The sequence below is a fragment of the Sorex araneus genome, chromosome 8 (assembly GCF_027595985.1).
Source record: "Sorex araneus isolate mSorAra2 chromosome 8, mSorAra2.pri, whole genome shotgun sequence".
Classification (NCBI taxonomy): Eukaryota; Metazoa; Chordata; class Mammalia; order Eulipotyphla; family Soricidae; genus Sorex; species Sorex araneus.
Window position 1 is genome coordinate 12,919,694 of NC_073309.1, and position 20,241 is coordinate 12,939,934.

General features: G+C 53.0%; 1 protein-coding gene across 1 annotated transcript; it reads right to left on the reverse strand.

Moving 5' to 3' along the window:
- Positions 1 to 19,277, reverse strand: NUTF2 (nuclear transport factor 2). The gene is made up of 5 exons (XM_055146256.1): positions 19,135 to 19,277; positions 4,991 to 5,117; positions 3,047 to 3,118; positions 2,868 to 2,966; positions 1 to 523 (listed from the first exon to the last, which is right to left on the reverse strand). Exons 2-5 carry the CDS (start codon positions 5,087 to 5,089, stop codon positions 410 to 412), a joined length of 384 nt encoding a protein of 127 aa, XP_055002231.1. The 5' UTR covers positions 5,090 to 5,117; positions 19,135 to 19,277; the 3' UTR covers positions 1 to 409.
- Between the last annotated feature and the right edge of the window lie 964 nt (positions 19,278 to 20,241).

Consider the following 20,241-nt stretch of genomic DNA (forward strand, 5'->3'; position numbering starts at 1 on the left):
TGTTAAGAAAAGTTTTGTGGTTTTATTGTATCATGAGGCATTGAAACATCTGAACAAATCAATATCTGGGCGGTGAGGCAGCTGCTTTCTCCTTCACTTCTTTGGGTTACTAGAGCAACTTGTCAGTAGATAAAAAAAAAAAAGAAGAAAAAAAAAAAAGACAACCTTTTGCATTACTTTAAGTCTTTCCAAGGCATGCGCTGGTACAACACAAACTTCTCCTGTCAGATGCAACTAGTCTAGTATCCAAACATCATGCACAACGCCTTGGTGGCAGCAGCGCACTGCGCCCGCTCCCACCACGGCTCTGTTCACTTGTGTATGATATTTGGAGCATCTGGAGGAGTGTGAATAGTATCGGAAATTGGAGGGAGGAGGAAACAGCGTTGAGTGCCTGGCCGGGAGGAGGTCAGCCGAAGTTGTGTAGGGCAAGCCTGAACATGTCATTGGTGCAAACCCAAGCATCGTTGATGTTCTTTAACAGGAACATCTGGTGGAACCCCATGATGGGGTCTTCATCGGCCTGTGAAGACAGAAAGCAGATTTAGTAAAGGGGCCAAGGACTAGGGAGCTCAGGGGAGGGAATCAGAGCCAAGACGGCTGACTCGGGCATGAGGGCCTCCTGTGCTGGACTCAGACTGCCGTCAGGCCCAGAGGGCTTGCAGATGTGGGTTGACAGAATGCACCAAACACTGCTCTGGGCACAAAACACTATGTACCTGTGAATTTTAGGAAGATTTACCAACTAAATACAGAACAGAGGAGAGCTCACAGTGACCTCTCAGCTCATGTTAACAAGGGATCCATTTGAAAGAGTTCTGTCTGCAGTACTCACCAAGAAACAGTAACTGCATAAAGGCAGTCTAACCAGTTAGCGGCTAGCCCAGCTGGTCCAATTAGTGGACAGTGGCAACGCATATAAGAAAAGGCTCAAAACTGAGCTCACACTATGGTCACAGAGCCACAGGAAAAAAGGAAGTGTTACCATGAGGGGGTTTGTCCTCTGTATAGTAATATATAATATTTGCAATGAAAAACATCAAAGCTCTGGAAAACTAGGATGAGACCTAGATAAGGTAGGAATCCAGGTAATTAGAACTATCATTAAAATCACCAGTCTGGGGCTGGAGTGATAGCGCAGAGGGTAGGGTGTTTGCCTTGCATGCAGCCGACCTGGATTCGATTCCCAGCATCTCATATGGTCCCCTGAACACCACCAGGAGTAATTCCTGAGTGCAGAGCCAGGAGTAACTCCTGTGCATTGCCAGGTGTGACCCAAAAAGAAAAAAAAAAAACAATCACCAGTCTTTCTAAGAACTATTGTTACCACAGAGATTAATGTTTTTTGGGGGACTCTGAAGTAGACAGATACTACAAGGATAAAGAACCTAAAACTAGGAAGAAGGAGGAAATGCTTATATTTACTGAGAAAGGAGCATTAAATTCTGTGGAGAAACCTCCTCACTCCCAAGAGTTTATGAGAGGTTGGAGCAAGTTCAACAAGCCTCGCACATACTTTGCACATAGGAGACTCAAGTTTGTCATTTTTGTCTTTTATTTATCTTTTTTTTTGGGGGGTGGGGGGTTTGTCCATACCCAGTAGTGCTGAGGGCTTAGACAAAGCTTGGGATGCCAGCAATTGAACCTAGGCCAGTTGTGTGCAAAGTAAGCACCCTACCTGCTGTAGTATCTCTCCAGCCCCGGGCTTAGTTACTCATAGCTGTCTTCTAGAGAGTGTGGACAGAGAACTCTGTTACTGCAGGAGCTGTGGTGCCAGACCGCTGGGGCTCAGCACAGCCTGAGCTGTACCTGGGCTAAAGCTGGCTGGGATGCCAGTAACAGTCCCTCACTGGAAGCAATGTGGCCGTGCTCCGTGCTGCCTCCTGAGGGCTGAACCAAGTACTGAAAATTTCTCTTTGCATTTTCCTCTTCTCTTCTATACAAGAACACTCAGTCGCCTGACCACTGCCAGGAATGGTTCCTGAGTGCAGAGCCAGGAGTGATCCCTGAACACCACTGGTGTGACCCAAAAACAAAAAATATAAGTTCTTGAAATACGGATGTGTACTACTAAATACTGTTTTTGGCATACTGAATATGCCACGGGTAGCTTGCCAGGCTCTGCCGTGCAGGCGAGATACTCTCGGTAACCTGCCGGGCTCTTCGAGAGGGACGGAGGAATCGAACCCAGGTCGGCCTCGTGCAAGGCAAATGCCCTACCCACTGTGCTATTGCTCCAGCATATTTGATGTACCAAAAACAGTAACAAGACTCAAAATGAGTTACTGGTGCCCAACAGGATGACAGTGATACTACTAAATAACTATTTCAACTATGTTGTTTGTAATTTGTGTGTGTGTGTGTGTCAAGGGTTTGGGGGGCTGGGGGGTTGGTTTGGAACACTCCCAGAGATGCTCAAGGACTATATGAGGTGCCAGAGATCAAATCCAGGTCTGTTGTGTGCAAAGCAAGTGCACTAGCCTCTGTACTATCTCCCTAGTTCTTCAAGTATTTTAATTTATTTTTTTCTTAAAGTATCTTAATATATTTTCCAGCGGAGCTGGAGGTCTCTGTCCAGCTAGGTCTCTGTCTAGCAAGGGCCAAGATGTTTGCTTGCCTCGCGTCCTGTGGACTTTTCCTCAAAACCCCAGCATCCACCAGCAATCATTCGAGCGCAGAACCAGGAATAGCCCGAGCCCTACTGGGTATACCCCAAAAACCAAAACAGAAATCACACGTGGCTGGAGGCTACTGTACTGAACTACAAGGGTCACTCTGGATGTCCTCTATGATAAACGGGTGGCACTACAGGGAAGTCAGGGGTGCTGGACTCCCCTGTGCCTGCTTTGCAGCCGAGTAGCAGTTACCTTGAGCTGGCCCACCACCATACTGATGATGCAGCTATCCGGCGTGGGCTGATGGTCCTGTGCCGTGATGCTGTGCTGAATTTTCTGGAACGGAAGGCTCTACAAGAGAAAGAGCAGCAATGGGCTACAGCCAGCAGGGCAGAAAGGAGCTGCCTCCCGCCCAGCTGGCCCTTACTTACAGACAACTTCTCCACAATGGCAGCTTTCCCCTGGAACTGCTCTCCTTCCCACGTAAGGCATGATGCGTCAATCTGAAAGCCAGAAACTCACGTCAGAGCTGCTGAGGCCAACAAACATTTAAAGCCCTAAAAAGGGGCTTATTTAGGGAAATGAGTTCATGACTCAGATTCCTAGCCCATAAAGAAGGGAACTGCAGACAGTTTCCAAATTTTACGGTCACCGAGGTCACCAAACTTATTGGCCCCTACTACACTGGTCAGAAATTACTCAACCTACCTCTTTATATGAACAAACAGAAAATCACTCCCCTACCGATTGTACCTGGAGGCTAGTACTGCCCCCCCACACACCATTTCAGCAGAGGGCAGTATCACACACTTTGTAGGTTATTTTGCGGGGTGAGGGGGCTTTGGGCCATACCTAGCAGTGCTCAATAGTCAACAGTGGAGCCTGGGGGGGGTGTCATACAGAGTGTCAAGGATTAAGTACCTGGGGTCATCCACAGCAAGCTATTTATTTTTCTATTATCTCTACATTAGGCACGTTGTACTAATAACTTTTGCTGTGGCGCTGGAGATCAAACTCAGGACTACACATATGCAAGATAGGTGCTTCTACAACTGAGTCAAACTCTAACTTCTTTTACCCCCTCTAATTTGGATGTGTGTGTGGGGGGGGTGGGGGTCACATCTGACAGGGTTGGGGCAGTGCCTAGGTCTCTGGCAGGGGGACCAGATGTTGCCAGTTCTGGAATCTGGGCCTTCTGCATTTCAAGCATGAGCTCCAGCCTGCTGACTCTCTCTCTGGCCCAATATCAGTTATATGTTTTTGTGGGGTGGGGCAGTTGGAGTCATTTCCAGCTCTGTGTTCAGGGGACCATGTGGCACTGCAGCTCAAAGGATTAGTATGGCAAGTGCCTGTATGATCTCAGGGGCCAGAGAGATAGTACAGCAGGTAGGGAGCTTGCCCTGAACGTGGCTGACTGGGCTTGATCCGCAGCATCCCACATGGTGGCAACCATTGCTAGGTTAAGTCCTGAGCACAGAGCCAGGACTAACCTTTGAGCATCAGCAGATATGCCCCCACCCCCAAACCTGTACTATTTCTACAGCTTCAATTTTCAAAAAAATTTATGATAGTGACAGTATCTGTGTATCTGTGCTGGACTTTTAACTACAATCTTTTTAAACCCTCCCCCAAATTCCCACACTTCCCAAAAGTTTCTCCCTAAGTCTCTGGTGGGAGATACAGAAGGGTGCACCCAGGCTGCAGGTCTGTGCGACTCCATCGCTCCTATCCTGGACAGCACCTGCTAAGTATGGCTGGGCAGGGTCAAACACAACTCGTGGTGCACACAAACCGCACTAAAATACCAAACAGTGCCTGTTTCTCAAGGTCGCCCCGGCCTCCTGGGGCTCACTGCTTCCCAGGAGCATACACGGGCTTTTGCTGCCCTGAAGGAAGCTGGGCCTCCTGGAACAGAAGAGCTCCGCATTGCACTGATGCTTCTCCCAGCGGCCTCCAGAGGGCGCCACAAGTCTAAATTGGACCTGCGGTGGAGCACCCTCACCGACACACTCCCAGGACAGCAGATTGACTGGCCACCTGCCCAGGCCTCCAAGACCCTCACCACGGAGAAAGCTGCCACAAGGGAAATAGACCAGGTAGCTGGGCCACGCTCAGAATCCCTGCCTCGCAGGCAAAAGGTCAGATAGTCTCGAGAGACAGTACAGGGGTTAAGGGCTTGTCTTGCACCGGCAGCTCCAGGAGCAGCAGAATTGGGAACAGGGCCCCGCCTCCACCTGCAATACTCGGCGTGGCCCAGCCGTCAGTACTGCCCCCACCCGCTCCAGGTCCAGTTAAACGCAACCCCAGAACGGATGAACGGAACACGTCAGCCCAACATCTCAACTGATCCCTGGAGTTCCACGAGGCAGACTTACGTAAATTGCGCCTAGCTGAGTTCTGTCATTATCAAATAACTGGTAGTAATGCTGAATGAAGCTGGATCCAATCTGCTCCCAAATTGGCTTGTCTCCCATTCTGGAGCGTCACCCGGCTCGTGGAGACCTGCACGAAGGGCGAGATGAGAAAGGTTGGCAGGGCGGGAGCAGGAACCAGCCGGCACTCTGTCCCACAGCCTCCTGGAGCACTGTGTCCTCTGCTGAGGTGTCAACTCTCCGGCGACCCTAGGGCCTCCCCACGGGAGACCTGCTGCAGTCCAGGAAACCAGACTAGGCGACTGAGAATGGAGCCAGGACAAGGGACGGTCAGAACAGGCCCTTCTGTGTCCAGTGAGGGGACTTAAGGAGCAGCTACGCACCCTCCCCACATCCTTACTCCTCTCAATGCTTGAAAAACCAGAGGCCGCACTTCTTGCCCGAGTCAGGAACTGCTCTCCATGCCAAGTGTTCTCTTCCACAGCCCCAGGCCTCTCCCCATCCAAATGGGCCTTGGGGCTCCAGGATGCTACTGTCCTGGGTACTCTAATGGGGGGGGGGGGGGCCGCGCCTCAAATCCCCTTTTGCAATGAAAACAGCAAGGGAGGGGCTGGAGCGGTAGCACAGCGGGTAAGGCGTTTGCCTTGCAAGCGGCCGACCCGGGTTCGATTCCCAGCATCCCATATGGTCCCCTGAGCACTGCCAGGGGTGATTCCTGAGTGCAGAGCCAGGAGTAACCCCTGTGCATCGCCAGGTGTGACCCAAAAAGCAAAAAAAAAAAAAAAAAAAGAAAAGCAAGGGAGCCCCTCCAGTCTTAAGGCCCTTCCTTCTTTGATGGGGTCACGCCTGCCCACTTCAGAGTAAGAGCCTCACATCAAGAGCTGAGGGGGGTGGGGAGGGGCCTGGACTTGCGTCCTCTTCTCCCAGCTAGAGACCACAAGCCCAAGGTGCTAGAAGGAAAAGCCAAACTCAGCAAACAGTCCCCCAGCTTTGTTCCTAGAAGCCCCCCCGACACCCCCACCATGGGATCCAGCATTGTGCCCTCTGCCTCTGACCACAGAGGCGCCATCCCTCCCAGTAACAGGACTCTGAAGCAAAGCGGTGAGGAAGGGGGTTCAAGTCAGCAGTCCATCATTGGGGAGAAGCTGATGCTACCCACGCGCCCACTTGGGGCCTCAGGAGAATGGGGGTGGCACTTTGATGATGTTGTGATGCCTAGGAGGGGGGAGAAAGGAGAAACGGGAGAGCCTCACATCACAGGAGTGCTGGTCACACCCAACTCCATGACCTCACTTGAGGCCAAAGGAGCCAGCAGGGAGGGACACGGTAGAGGGACAGTGGTTTATTCTCAGTCCAGTCAATCTTCTAGCCTGTGACCAATACTCCAGCCAATGAGGGGCCAGGAAACTTAGCCAGCTTTATTTTAGGCCGCCTAGGAGGTGATGGTGCTAAAAATAGCAGCTTAGCACTGTAATGACTAAGAAATGTCCAGGAAAGTCTAAAACAAGCAGGAGAGCGCCTGGCCCCGCCACGCCTGTTACAGAGGAACACGAGGTGTGTCCCAGCTCACACTCTGCCAAGAAACAAATCAACAAGTGGGAAATCCCAAATCAACAGGCAGTCTCAGAGGCTGTCCCGGTCTGAGTTCCAAGGGGCCAGACCAAGGCCACCTGTACCCCTTCCTCCCTGCTCTGCACGACGCCAAGCCCACCCGCTGCAGCCCAACCCCGGATCTTACCCCCAGGAGTCGTTGCCCAGCCTGAGAGCTCTGGGGAGAGTGGAAAGGGATAAGGGTCACCTGTCCCTCCCCTCTCGGCAGGTCTGGACGGACCTCAGGAAAGATCTTGGAAAGTTTGTTCTGCAAAGAAACTGCAGAAGCAAATGTCTGGGGACACAGCGGGACCGGAGAGATCGCTCCCCAGGCTGAGTGCAAGCTTCACACACAGACGCTTATGTCTGAGTCCCGGGATCATGCAGCCCCGAGCTGAGAGGGAGCAGTCTCTGGGCATGGCCCACTTTGACAGTACTGGGGTTAAGGCACTTGCCTTTATATTGCCAAACCTAGTTCTGAGCACAGAGCCAGGAGTAAGCCCTGAGCACAGCCAGTGGGCAAGCCCCCACCTCCTCCCCCAACCTGGGGGGGAAAAAAAAACCACTGTGCAGAATAGAGACGTGAGTAGAGGGATGGCTGGGCAGGGCAGGGCAGGGCATGAAGAGACAGTTCAGAGGCTCCGGGAACATGAGAAGGAACCTTAAAGTGCTGAGGCCTGAGGTCTTTGTTGTAAGGGTGCCAAGCGGGGCCCTGAAGCCTCATGAGAGGCCTCTTTGATCCTGATTCCTCTGTCAGGCTCACAAGGGCTGGGTGGTCAGACTCCTCAGTCATCACTCTGAGGAGAGGCGAGTCTTTCTCAAGCTCATCTGGGATGCTGAGCTGACAACGGGGCGTGGTCTTACTGCTAACTTTGCAACCCTGACCTCCGAACTCCAAAGCTGGCATGGTTAAAAGGTCAACTCCTGGGGCTGGAGCAATAGCACAGTGGTAGGCACTTGCCTTGCACGCAGCCGGCCCGGGTTCGATTCCCAGCATCCCATATGGTCCCCTGAGCACCGCCAGGAGTAATTCCTGAGGGCATGAGACAGGAATAACCCCAGTGCATTGCCGGGTGTGAACCCCCCCCAAAAAAGGTCAACTCCTTCACCCAAGCTCCCTCTGTCCCTCCCTCCCTCCCTGGTCCCACCCCTCCCCCACTCTGTGCTTACCCTGCCCCAGCTCCTCATCAGGCTTCCTGGGATAGCTCCCCCTTTCTCTGCCCCTTCAGTTCCTCAGGCCCTGGTCTCCCTTCAGCTGCCATCTATCCTTCCCAGAGTCATGCAGCCCCCAGCCCACGGACAAACCCTAATCAGCACTCCTAGGACCCACTCTTCTGCCTGTGGCCCCTGCCGGCCCCTGGTATGGCCCGTCTCCCACCTCAGAGCAGGGCGCCACAGACTCCTTTGGGTTACAGCTTCTCACTCCAAACGGTCACAGCTTTCAACTCAGTGCGAGGGGGTCGTGGGGTGTGGAATCCTTAGTCCAAAACAATTAAGGGTACAGAGCTTCATGCCCTTCCCAGAAAATGGGTCTAGGTCAGGCGGGGAGGCTGGTTCTCAAAACAGCCACTAAGTCCTGACCTACTAAGAAAAGCCGAGAAACAAAATGCCACGTCTCAGAGGCAACCGCACATCAGACGGGGACTGACCTTCGGGATTTCCAAGAAGGTCACCACGCTGTCCCCAGCTTCACGCCAAGCCTTCAGGCTGACTGAGACCAGGCCCCTCAAGCAGAAATGACAGTGACAGCCTGGCCTCTCTCACACCACCGAGTGGCAGCTCTGAGTCAGTTCCTTAGGTTTCTGCGGGTGCAAAGACTCTAGAATGGGGTCTTGAAATCCATGGCACGCTCCCAAATACTTTGCAGAGAGAGAGTGGCCTTAACATTGCAAAGAATTTTAGGTTGTTCACATTCCATAAAATCACAGACCCCAAGTTAAAATAGAGACTAGAGAGTAATCAGAAGTGAAGGTGCCTGCCTTGGGACCTGAGAGACAGTACGGGGGCAGGCACTTACTGTGCACGGGGTCCACCTGGGCTCAACCCCTGGAACTGCATACAGTCCCCTAGCACTGGCAGGAGTAATCCCCGAACAGAGCAAGCTGCAAACCCTGAGTTGTCACCCTCCCCCCCCTCGCCCCCCGACTCTCCCTTGTCTTGCATGCAGCTGGCCCCAGTTCAGTCCCTGGCACTACTATGATCTCGAGCCCTGAGCCCCAAGTGATCCCTGGGCATGCCGGGCAGGTATGGTCCCACTCCTGCCTCTGTTCAAAACAAAGACCACAAAACCTTCAGCCTGGATCTGGATGGTGACTCAGTGGTGGAGTATTTGCCTTGTATTTGTGAGGCTCTAGATTCAATCCCCTGCACATCCCAGGAAACCCTGGCCCAAGAGATGCCATTTAGGCGACAGGAATACTTCATTTCATCCTCCATCCTGGGTCGTTTCTGAGGGACAACACCTGACAGAGCAGTGTAGCTGACAACATCTCATGGTCACTCAAGTGTCTGCGGTGCAGAAATGAGCTGAGGGCTTGACATGCATTCGCCCCTCACACTCAGTGAGTCCGAATCTTGTTGGAGCACAGCTAGATGAGGCTTGGCAGGAGAGATACCTCGTTAAAAGTCAGTAGCCTAATACACAGAGGCACTGCTTTGAAGATAGAAATGATCAGACCACACCAACAGGAAAGCTGCTTCCGCGCTGATCAGGCCAGGGGTGCCAGGCAGATTTATACACCGAACTTACCAGCCCCAACAGGGGTTTTCATGGGGGCTGAACTCACAGCTCTCTCCAGCCTTCAGAGTCACAAGCCCATTCTACCATTTTGCCCGAGTGACACCAAGCCTTCCTGTCCCAGCTGGCTAGACCAGGTTCCAGCGCAGGGTTGGAGCATGGAGGAGGAGGTCACTAGTTCCAGAATGATACACAGAAGGATGCTCGCACGTCTAAAGAACTATTGCCAAGGTCTCTGGGAAGTCCCTAGTGGGGTCCTAGAACTCAGTCCCAACTGCGGCCACTACACTCTCACCTACCTGCCAGGTGCACAAAGCCCTGAAGCACTTGTACGAACCCCAAGGAGTGATCCCTTAGAGAGAGCCAGGAACAAGCCCTGAGCACCACCTCCCTAAAAACCTCCTTTAACTCATGGTCTGAGGGGTGTAGTGCATTCTAAACTCTAGCCCACCCTGACTTCTTTCCCATTCTCCACTGACCAAGTCTCAACCACTTAACCTACCTTCAAGGTACTAGGTGACCTGTCCTCCAGGCTCCCTGACCCCAGCCTCTGCCACTCCCTCTCTCCTCTGCAGTCATACTGGGCACGCTGAGCCTGTTCTCACCCATGAACTTTGTGACTATTGATCCTACTACCTGGATCACTCCCCTTTGGGTCTCCCCTTTGGATACAGGTGTCTGATCCTTGTTACATAAGTGTCAGCTCAAATGTCACCTCCTCACCCTGAATATCCTGAACATAGTCTAAAGTTGCTGCCCAGTTACTCATTTCATCCATTGTTTTCTTAGCATGTGTCACTGCCTGAGTCTGTGTCATGCTCAAGAAATCTGCTTATGGTCCATCTCCCTCCCTAGCTGGGAAGGGCACTTGCTGCCCTGGTGCTGGACCAGCCCTCAATAGCAATACTGGCCAATTCTACCAACATGTTGAGGTTGGGCCAAGAGGTGAGTCCTTCTCTGGAAGAGGCATGAGCACTGCACAAACTGCATTGAATTTAAACGGCCAAGTGACCCACTTCCTCTCCACCCTCTGTCCAAGTTGTCAGGATATAATGCTTCCTCACCAAACCTGCCATCTTCTATCTGGGGCATGTGGCAAGTAGAACATGGGTCCAACCCACGATCTCACCCCTGGCTAAAAGGCAAGCACAGTTACACTCAAGGCCTGACCTCTCTGGGGAGACGGTTCAGGGAGCTTGAACCCCCAAAACTAATCACCCCCTAACACTGCTGGGTGTGCCCTCACCACCTGCAAAATAAAAACCAGTCTGTTCCCCTCTCAGCCGACTCATCAGTATACAAGGCCCCTCACCATATCCAAGGGAAAATGTTCCAACACCTCTTCAGTGGATGCCTGTCACCATAGCTAGAATCAAGCCCTATCCATACACACACAGGTATGTTCACACAATAAATATTAAAATTCAGGCACAATAAGGGGTTAATAACTAACAAAATAGGAGCTGGAGCGATAGCACAGAGGATAGGGCGTTTGCCTTGCACGCGGCCAGCCTGGGTTCGAATCCCAGCATCCCATATGGTCCCCTGAGCACTGCCAGGAGTAACCCCTGTGCATCGCCAGGTGTGACCCCCCCCAAAAAAAAAACTAGCAAAATAAAAGAATAAGGATGGGGGGGGCAAAGCTATAGTACAGTACATAGAGGTATTTCCCTTGCACACGGCCAACCTAGGTTCAGCCCCAGCATCCCATATGGTCCCCTGAGCACCACCAGGAGTAATTCCCGGATGCAGGGCCAGGAGTTACCCCTGAGCACCATGGGGTGTGGTTCAAAAATCAAAAACAAAACGAAACAAAATAGAACAGGGCTGGAAATAGTACATTGGGTAAGGGTTTGCTTTGCAAGTGACTGATGGAAGTTTGATCCCCTGTACGGCATATGGCCCCCTAAGCCCTGCCAGGATAAAGCCCTGAGCTACTGCCAGGTGTGGCCAAAAAAAAAACAATACAAAGTGTGGGGGATGAATGCACCATTCCTAGAATGGTGGTAGAGGAAATACCTCCTATGTGCCAGCATTTTGCTATCTCTTTTGATTTTCTTTTTTTTCTCGCTTTTTGGGTCACATCCGGCGACGCACAGGGGTTACTCCTGGCTCTGCACTCAGGAATTACCCCTAGTGGTGCTCAGGGGACCATATGGGATGCTGGGAATCGAACCCGGGTCGGCTGCGTGCAAGGCAAACGCCCTACCCGCTGTGCTATCACTCCAGCCCCTTGCTATCTCATTTGAGCCTCATAACTGTAAGCCAGGTTATGACAGATTATCATCATTTTATAGAGGATAGTAACAGTTTTTTTTTTTTTTTCTGGTGCCAGGGATAGAACAGTCTTACATACATGTATGAGGAAGGCACTCCACCACTGAGCCACACCTCTGAGCTCAAAAACTGGTTTCTCTTTCATTTCTTATGGGGGAGGGGCAAGGGGTGCTGCACCACACCTGGTGGTGCTTGGGGGCTACTCCTGGCTCTGTGCTCAGAGATTACCCCCAGCTATGCTGTAGTGCCAGGTACTGAACCAAGGATAGCGACATGCAAAGCAAGCACCTTAACCCCTGAATTACCTCTCCTGCCCCATAACTGACTTGTATTCTTTTGGGGGGAGCTTCACAGTGGTGCTGAGGAGCTCAGGCCTCCACCTGGTGATTCTCAGCCCTCAGCATGAGAATGCGGTGCTGCTCAGGTCTGTAACATCATGTACTCGCCAGGCTACCCCAGGGGGGCATAACAGCCTCCGGGGCTACACTTGGTCACGCAAGGTGCTTGCCCTGTGCCTATACTATCTCCCCAGCAACCCATAATTAGTTTCTTAAGGAAACCAGGATTCCAAGAAGGAAGAAATCTAGTGCTGAAGAAGTGGCTTAACAGTCCAGCCCTTTAAGTGCATGGCCCGAGTTCACGGCCCGTGTGCCACACTCATCAGGTGCAATCCAGCAGCTCTGCTGTCTTGAGATTTCTATTGCCACGAGCAGTTGCCAGTGGCACCACATAGGTGTGTATGAGTACCACAATTAGAAAAGTGTGGGCATCCTAGTCTGCCAAGCACATGCGAAAGCAGTGACCCGAAGCATGCACCACAACCATAAACTTGTGTGCCCAACCAAGAGGGCAAGCCCCAGGGGGTATATCTTCAAGCCCCACAACTGAAGAAATACAAGAGCACAATTAAAGAAATGGGTGAGGCCGGAGCTCTAGTATAATCCCCGAAACCTGCAACCAACAAGGACACACCCATTTCCCCCTCTCCTTTCCCTCTCCCTGTCCACCCACTTCTCTCCAGTCCCCACCACCACATATGGCTTCTCGCACACAGTCTGCTCACATATGTACCCCCGACAATGGAGTATCTGAGACAGATAAACTCCAGAATTGGGGCCAGAGATAGAACAGGTGGTAAGGCGCTTGCCTTGCATGTGGCTGACACCAGTTTGAATCCCCGGTTCAACATATGGTTCCCGGAGCACAGCCAGGAAGCGTTCCTGAGCACAGAGGAAGGACTAGCCCCTGAACACTGCCGGGTGTGGCCCCCAAACCTAAATAAATGAATAAAAAAACAAATTCAGAATTTTCTCAGTTCATAGAGGCAAAGAGCGTTAGTTTTCAGGCTGTGGGGTTTCTCCTATAGGAAAGCCCCCTCTCCAACTGGGGGTTTAGGGAGTTGGCACGGGGTTGGTACCAGCCACCAGCGAGGGGGTCTTGATCTTTACATGTCAACCCACAGAGGAAGCCCTGGGGTCAGTGAGCAGGGACACTTCTCCCACTCTCCACCTCAGTCCTTTTTCCCTAGCCACTAGACACTTCCCCCGTCACAGCCAGATCTGAACAAAGGATACTTCCTAGGAGGGCACATTCCAACTGATAACGTGGCCTGTGGCCAGGGTGATCAGAATGATCCTTTCATATGGGTCTGAATTCAGATCACTGCAAGAGAATCACAGAATCTCTAAACGGGGAAAGGCCAGCTAACCCAATAGTATTAAATACACTAACACCCTCAAATGACTCATCAGAAAAAAAATTCACTGAAAACAATAACAACAAAAACCCAAGCTCCATGAAGGTATGAGATATTACAGCAGGTACGGCATTTGCCTTGCATGAGGCCAATCCAGGTTTGGTCCCCAACATCCCATATGGTCTCCTGAGCCTGCCAAGAGTTAATTCCTGAGGGCAGAGCCAGGAGTAACCCAAGAACAAACTGAGTAAACTGGTGGTTGAAAAAGCAAGTGAAAATAAACAAAAAAAACCCAGAGGGACTGGAGCAATAGCACAGGGGGTAGCGCTTTTGCCTTGCACGCAGCCAACCCAGGTTCGATTCCCAGCATCCCATATGGTCCCCTGAGCACTGCCAGGAGTAATTCCTGAGTTCAGAGCCAGGAGTAACTCCTGTGCATCGCCAGGTGTGACCCAAAAAGAAAACAAAACAAAGCAAAACAAAACAAAAACCCAGAGAGCTAATACAGTGTGTCAGGTACTTTCCTTGCATATAACCAATCTGGATTTGATCACCGCACACAATATTCTCCCATGAATCGCCAGGAGTGATCACTAGCATACAGCTAGGTTAAGTTTAATATATAGTATACTGGGTGTGTCCCCACCACCCCTCCAAAAAAAAGAGGGAGTGGACTCCGAAGATAGTACAGCAGGCAGACACTTCTCTTGCATGTCAGGAACCCAGGTTGGATCCCTGGCACTCTATATGGTCCCCTGAGGCCTTCCAGTAGTGATGCCTGAGTACAGAGCCAAGAGTAATCCCTGAGCACAGCTGGGTGTGGCCCCCAAAACCAAACAAAGCAAAAGTGAAACCAAAATGATGATGATGAAGAAAGAAGAAGAAGGAGGAGGAGGAGGAGGGAGGAGGAGAGGGAGGGGGAGGAGGTGGAGAAGGAGGAGGTCCCTGTCACTGTTACCCGTTGCTCATCGATTTTGCTCGAGCGGGCACCAGTAACATCTCCATTGTGAGACTTGTTGTTACTGTTTTTGGCATATCAAATACGCCACGAGTAGCTTGCCAGGCTCTGTTGTGCGGGCGGGATATTCTCGGTAGCTTGCGAGGGTCTCAGAGAGGAGCGGTAGAATTGAACCTGGGTCAGCCGCATGCAAGGCAAACGCTCTACCCGCTGTGCTCCAGCCCCAACAATAACAATAATAATAATAATTTAAAAACCCACCCAAAACAAAATCAAAAAAGCTCTATTAGGAAACATTCCAGGGGGCGGGAACAACAGTACAGTGGGTTGGGCATCCGCCTTACACATGACCAACCCGGGGTTTAACCCCAGACACCACATCTAGTCCCCTGGGTTCCCAGAAGTGACACTTGACCAGAGAGCCAGGAGTTAGCCCTGAGCACCACTGGGTATGGCCCCAAAACAAAAATTACTACCCCCCCCCATTCCCATAGAAATCCTGCACACTTTTCAATGTCCATAATGTAAAAACCTTTTGGATTTATGCCTCTTCCTGCAAAAGGATTATTCCTTTCCATTGCTGAAAGGCCCCTTTATCTCATTTTTTAAAAATTTGCAGGGGAGAGGAGGGGTATAGGAGACACAGCTCATAGTTTAATGGCCAGAATGTAAGCTTTGCATGCAGGAAGACTGGATCTGAGTCTCAGCACCACATGGTCCCCTGAGTAACCACCAGAAATAATGTCTGAGCATTTCCAGGTATGGCCCCAAAACTAAAATTTTGAGGGGGCACACCCATTGGTGCTCTGGGGGCCATTTGACCAAGGATCGAAGCCAGGACCTCACACATCCAAATCATGTGCTCCAGCACCCATCCTTTGGGCCACACCCAGTCATGCTCAGGGTTCACTCCTGGTGGTGCTCAGGGGACCATATGCAGGTAAGTACCTTAAGCCCTGCATTAGCTCTCTGGCCCTGCTCCAGCACTTACACCACATCCTTGGTCCTCTCTTAGGAAAAATGTCTTCACGCATCCCACCTCAGCAGCAACTAGTAGGCACGTAAACAAAGGTGATTACTGAGAGGGACTTGGCCAAAGTGTCTGAACCACAAATCCAAGCTCCATCCAGGCGAGGAATCAGGAAGCTATAAAACCCTGGAGAGACTCACTAAAGGCACTGAGAGAAGCCCTAGAAGAAACCCTGGGGATGGAGGAAGAGCAGGTCATAGAAAACAGCAGCCAAGAGGTTGGAGAGACAGTCAAGTGGGTAGGGCATTTGTCCTGTTAACCCAGGTTCCATCCCTAGGACCCCATATGGTCCCCTGAGCCTGCCCGGAATAATTCCTGAGTGCAGAACCAGAAGCAATCCCTGAGCATTGCTGGGTATGCCCCCTCCCCACCAACACACACACAAAAACCTAGACTCAGAGCCACAACCATTTGGAGAGTAGCAGCACTGAAGGGCGGGGCCCTCCATCAGGGGGTACCTTGTTCTGTAGTTTTCGCTAGGCACTGGAGGAGTGAACTCACTAACAGCCTTTCCTCTGCAGGGCTCTAAACACTCAGGGCCGTGGCCCCTTCAATTTAGCCTTCAGCACACAATAGCATTTATTATCACTGTATCCCTCACTACTGTGACCTCATTTTTCTGCAAACAGAACTGCGTAGGGTTCATTTTTCTACCTCCAGATTCAGTCAGGGACTGACACAAAGACAGGGCCCAAAGAATACTTGGTGAATAAAAGTCATCATTAAAGAGAAAGGAGAAAAAAGTAACTCCCAGGGCCAAAATATGTAGAGGTTAAGGTGCTGGCCTTGCACACAGCACCACTAATTTGATTCCTGAGCAGAGTCAGGAGTAAGCCAAGGTGTGGCCCAAACCTAAACAGTGTCCCTACAAGACACCAATAAAGAAATCCTGGCTGGAGCAATAGCACAGCAGGTAGGGCATTTGCCTTGCACTCGGCCAACCCGGGTTCAATTCCCAGCATCCCATATGGTCCCCCGAGCACTGCCAGGAGTAACCCCTGAGCATTGCCGGGTGTGACCCAACAAAGAAAAAAAAAAAAATCCTAGAATTGATACAGGGTACCTTCCAGTTCTGGATTTTGAGAATTCTGTGCCATTCACCCCATTCCTACTTGCAAAGATAACAAATAAAACTGAAACCTAGAGGCCAGAGAGGTAATACACAGGTAGGTGTTTGCCTTGCACCTGGCTGACCTGGGTTCGATTCCCAGCATCCCATATGGTCCCCCAAGCACTGCCAGGAGTAATTACTGAGGGAAGAGACTGGAGTAACCCCTGAGCATCACTGGGTGTGACCCAAAACGAAAAAAATACAAACACCCCTAAAACCTAGCTAGGGGTGACACACACACACACCCCACCCCCCAAACCTAGCCTGAGAGGGGGCTGCCATGTTCCTTTAAGACCAAAGGTTTGATTTTTTTTTTTGGCGGGGGGCTACACTCAGCTATGTTCAGGGGTGACTTGAGGCTCTGCACTCAGGAATTACTCCAGAACCACAAGGGAAAGATGCAAGGGATCAAACTAGAGCCAGCCACATAAAAGAAAAGCACCCCCAGTACTAGCTCTCTAGCCCTGGGCCCTAGTTGTTAAGAGGCTAAAATCCCCTGCTCCAATTTGTGCAGCCACATCCCAACTGCTCTAAGCCAGTTTCCCAGGTCAGCCCAACAAGAGATGGTGAAAACAGGTCCTAGAGAATCCAATGGTTCTCCTCTTATCTCTGAGGCCCAAGATAGCTCGCCAAGTTCCAGAAAGTACAAGAACTTTTGGGAGCCACAATGCCTAGCAAAGGTCAGCTGATCCTACACGCAGCACTTCAAGAGAACTGCTAGAGATCAGGAGAGATTACTTCCTCCTACTTCTGGGTAACTTTCAAGAAGGAACCATTATCTTTTAGGCCTCGAAGAAAAACTCTGGTGGCCCAAACGCCAGTCTTGGAATGTGCTAATTCATCATCAGAAGCGGACTCACCTGAAACCTGTGTCCTAGGAAGAACCCATCCAAAGAGTCTAGAGAGCTCCTGAAGCAGATGCTGAGAGCTGGCACTGCGGGGTTCCAGTCTACAGCCCCCATGAGTGTCTGGCCGGTAGTGCCCGCTGCCCTCCACTAGCAAACCGTGAGAAACCTGACTCCGTCTGAGTGGCGATGAAGAGGGTTGAATCCAGAGACAAAGCAGGCCCCAGCTAAGATCTGGACAGATCCTGCCCTCCTTGATCAGGGAGGATGACTAGACAGAACTAGACAGGCAGATTCAACTTCTGGGGCAAAAAATGTCCCAGGGTGGCAGCTTGTGTATCACCGGCCTAACTGAACGCTCCTAAGAGACCTGGCATCCTGCTCGCTGCTGCCAACATATCTGCAGAGCCTGAGATGTTTCTTTTTCTTTTCTTTTGAGATGTTTCTTTTGTCCCTGCAATATCCATGGCTCAAACGTGGCAATAGGTCAGAGGAACCAACTCTTGGCAAGCTATCTCTTCCCCAAGTCCCAAGCTCTGCCCGGGAGGAAGGACTCCGTGCATCTCTCCATGAGAAGAGCCTTCACTCTCCCACCAACAGTCTCCTTCTCCCAGACCTCTGAGGCTCCCTGAAGCCACCATCAGGGGCAAGTGCCCCAAATAAATGTATCCAGTTTCCTGCCCATTCATAGGTGGCCCCGGCTGCAGGGAAGCAAGAGCGGCCTGACTGCAGTCTCCAGCTCTTCGTCTGTCCCTTAGGCTTCAGGAGGTTCTCACCCACCCCCCACCCTGGGTCTGAGTCAGCCCCCCCCCTTCCAAAGGTGCCCATCCCTTAAAGCAGCCTCCGGTCTGGCTCCTTGGCATGCTGGATCGCCTGCCCATCTTATACGTTTTCCATGAGAGTCACTTCAACACCGCCCTTCTTCTGGAATCATCCTCTGCTGGGGACTAGTTCTCTGATTCTATAACGGGCAGAAAGATGCGATGAGGCGTACGTATGAGATGGCAAATAAAGGCCACTTGGCCTCTTCGGATTCCCTCAGTCCTGTAACAAGGTCGGCCTCTCTGTCTGTCTGTCTGTCTGTCTCTCTCTCTCTCTCTCTCTCACACACACACACACATACACACCAGTGCCCCGCGCCTCCATAGCTGGGGCCTGACCACAGATGGGGAAGGGAGGGAGGGAGCCGGCTCCCGGCCTCAGGCCCAGATGCCTCCCTGACTGTAGGGCAGAGGCTGCCCCACGTGGGCCCCCCCCCCCCGATTCCGTGCCCCAGCTCTCCCCACACCAGGACCTATTCGGGGACACCACAAAGCGGGGTTCGGGGCGGCATGCCGGCTCGGCGGTTCACCAAGCAAGGGAGCATTCACCTACGCCATGGCTGAACGCGACTGCGGGCTCTGGGGCCGGGCTGCTGCAGGTGGGCGCCCCGACCCCGGGCAGACGCCGGAGCGCGCCGTCGGCGCGGGCCCATCCCCGAATCCTCGGCGGGCGGGCGGGCGGGCAGAACGCGCCTAAGAACGCGCCTAAGGCCGGGGCCCGCCCGCGAGCCCGCCTGCAAGCGCCGGTGGGGCTCGGGCAGGCCGGGCCAGACGGGGCGGGGCCCGCGGAGCCCCATCCGGGTGGTCGGGCTCCGAGAAACAGGCGCCCACCACGCGCACGGGAAAGCCCGGCGAGACGCCCGACTGTCTCTCCGCGTTCTCCCGGGCCGCCGCCTCAGAGGACCGACGGGAGGCGGAGCCGCGCGCGACACATGGCCCCGGCCCCGCGCGGCTTCGGGCCGCCGGGGTGGGGGGGGGGAGAGGAGGGGCCGCCCGGGGACTCGCAGGCGAGACTCCAGGAGGCCCGGAGCGCGGCTCCCGCGGCCCAGCCCCTGGCCCGGCGCGCTGGCCCCGACACTCACCCGAGGGGCTGGCTCGATGGCGGCAGCGGCGGCGGCGGCGGCAACCCAGCGCGGTCTGCGACCGACTGTCCCTTCCCCCCTGCCTTCCCTCGCCGCCCCGGTGCACTCTGGGAAACGTAGTCCCGTCACGCGCCCTTCCTGCGGCTGCGCCGCCCGGAGGGGACTACGATTCCCGGCGTGCCGCGCTCCAAGGCCCAGACACAGCCCGCAGCGCGGGAGGTGAGGCTAAGTCAAGGAGGGAGGCTGCCCGGGCGAGCCCCTGAGAATTGTGGTCCAGCGGAAGCCTCTGGAACACCCTAGGCTGGCGCCAGGCTAGGGTCAGGACTAGGCTGTCACCAGGATAACTAGCCCGCCCCGCCCAGGCCGCACTGCCGAGGGCTCCGGGCCGCGCCTCGGTTGGGGGCCTGACCCGGCCTGGCCGCCCCCAGCTGGGCCCCCGGCTCCTTCCGCTCGCAGAACCCCCTCCTCTTTGGGGCCGTGGCGGCCCCTTGGCCGGCTCCAGACGGCGCGCAGAATGGCAGAGCCAGCCCCCACAGCATCTGCTGGCCTAACATTCTTGCACCCTGTCCATTGTATTGAGCACCGGACCCAAAACCGGTCTGGGCCACTGGAGGCTTTTCTTGAGTTGGGGACCCCAATCTTCGATTTTGTTTGGGGGGCCACACCCGACAGTGCCCAAAGATTACGTCTTGAGTAAGGAGCAAGGCTCTAGTCTCAGGGTTCTAGTCTCCTTGGGGCTGGGGAACCACGTGCCGGGGATGGAATAACAGCCATGTGCAGGGGAGGCGCCCGTGCCTGCTGTCTCCCACCCCGGAAGCCCCCATTTTCGAGTGGGGCTCAACTAGTGATCATATTGGCACAGTTGGGTCTCCAAAATACTGTTTTCAGCAGGCAGGGCAGTCAAAGAGTTTCATTTTTTATTAGTAAAAGAAATAACTGGCACAACCAAAGTTTTCTGGGATCACCACCCATCCCCCACGTCCTTTCCTTTCAAGGCCCATTTCTTCAGTTCCTGGGCAACAATCAAACCTGATGCCCTACAGCTAACCCAGAAGAGGAACACAGCAAGGGAAATAGTTACAAGGCTTCTCTTGGGAGCTCCAAGCC

Coding starts and splice junctions, on each gene's coding strand:
- NUTF2 (XM_055146256.1), bottom strand. CDS start 5,089: ATGGGAGACAAGCCAATTTGGGAGCAGATTGGATCCAGCTTCATTCAG. Junction 3,119..4,990: donor CTCAGCTAGGCGCAATTTAC/GTAAGTCTGCCT, acceptor TCTGGCTTTCAG/ATTGACGCATCATGCCTTAC. Junction 524..2,867: donor TGGTGGTGGGCCAGCTCAAG/GTAACTGCTACT, acceptor CTGTCTTCACAG/GCCGATGAAGACCCCATCAT.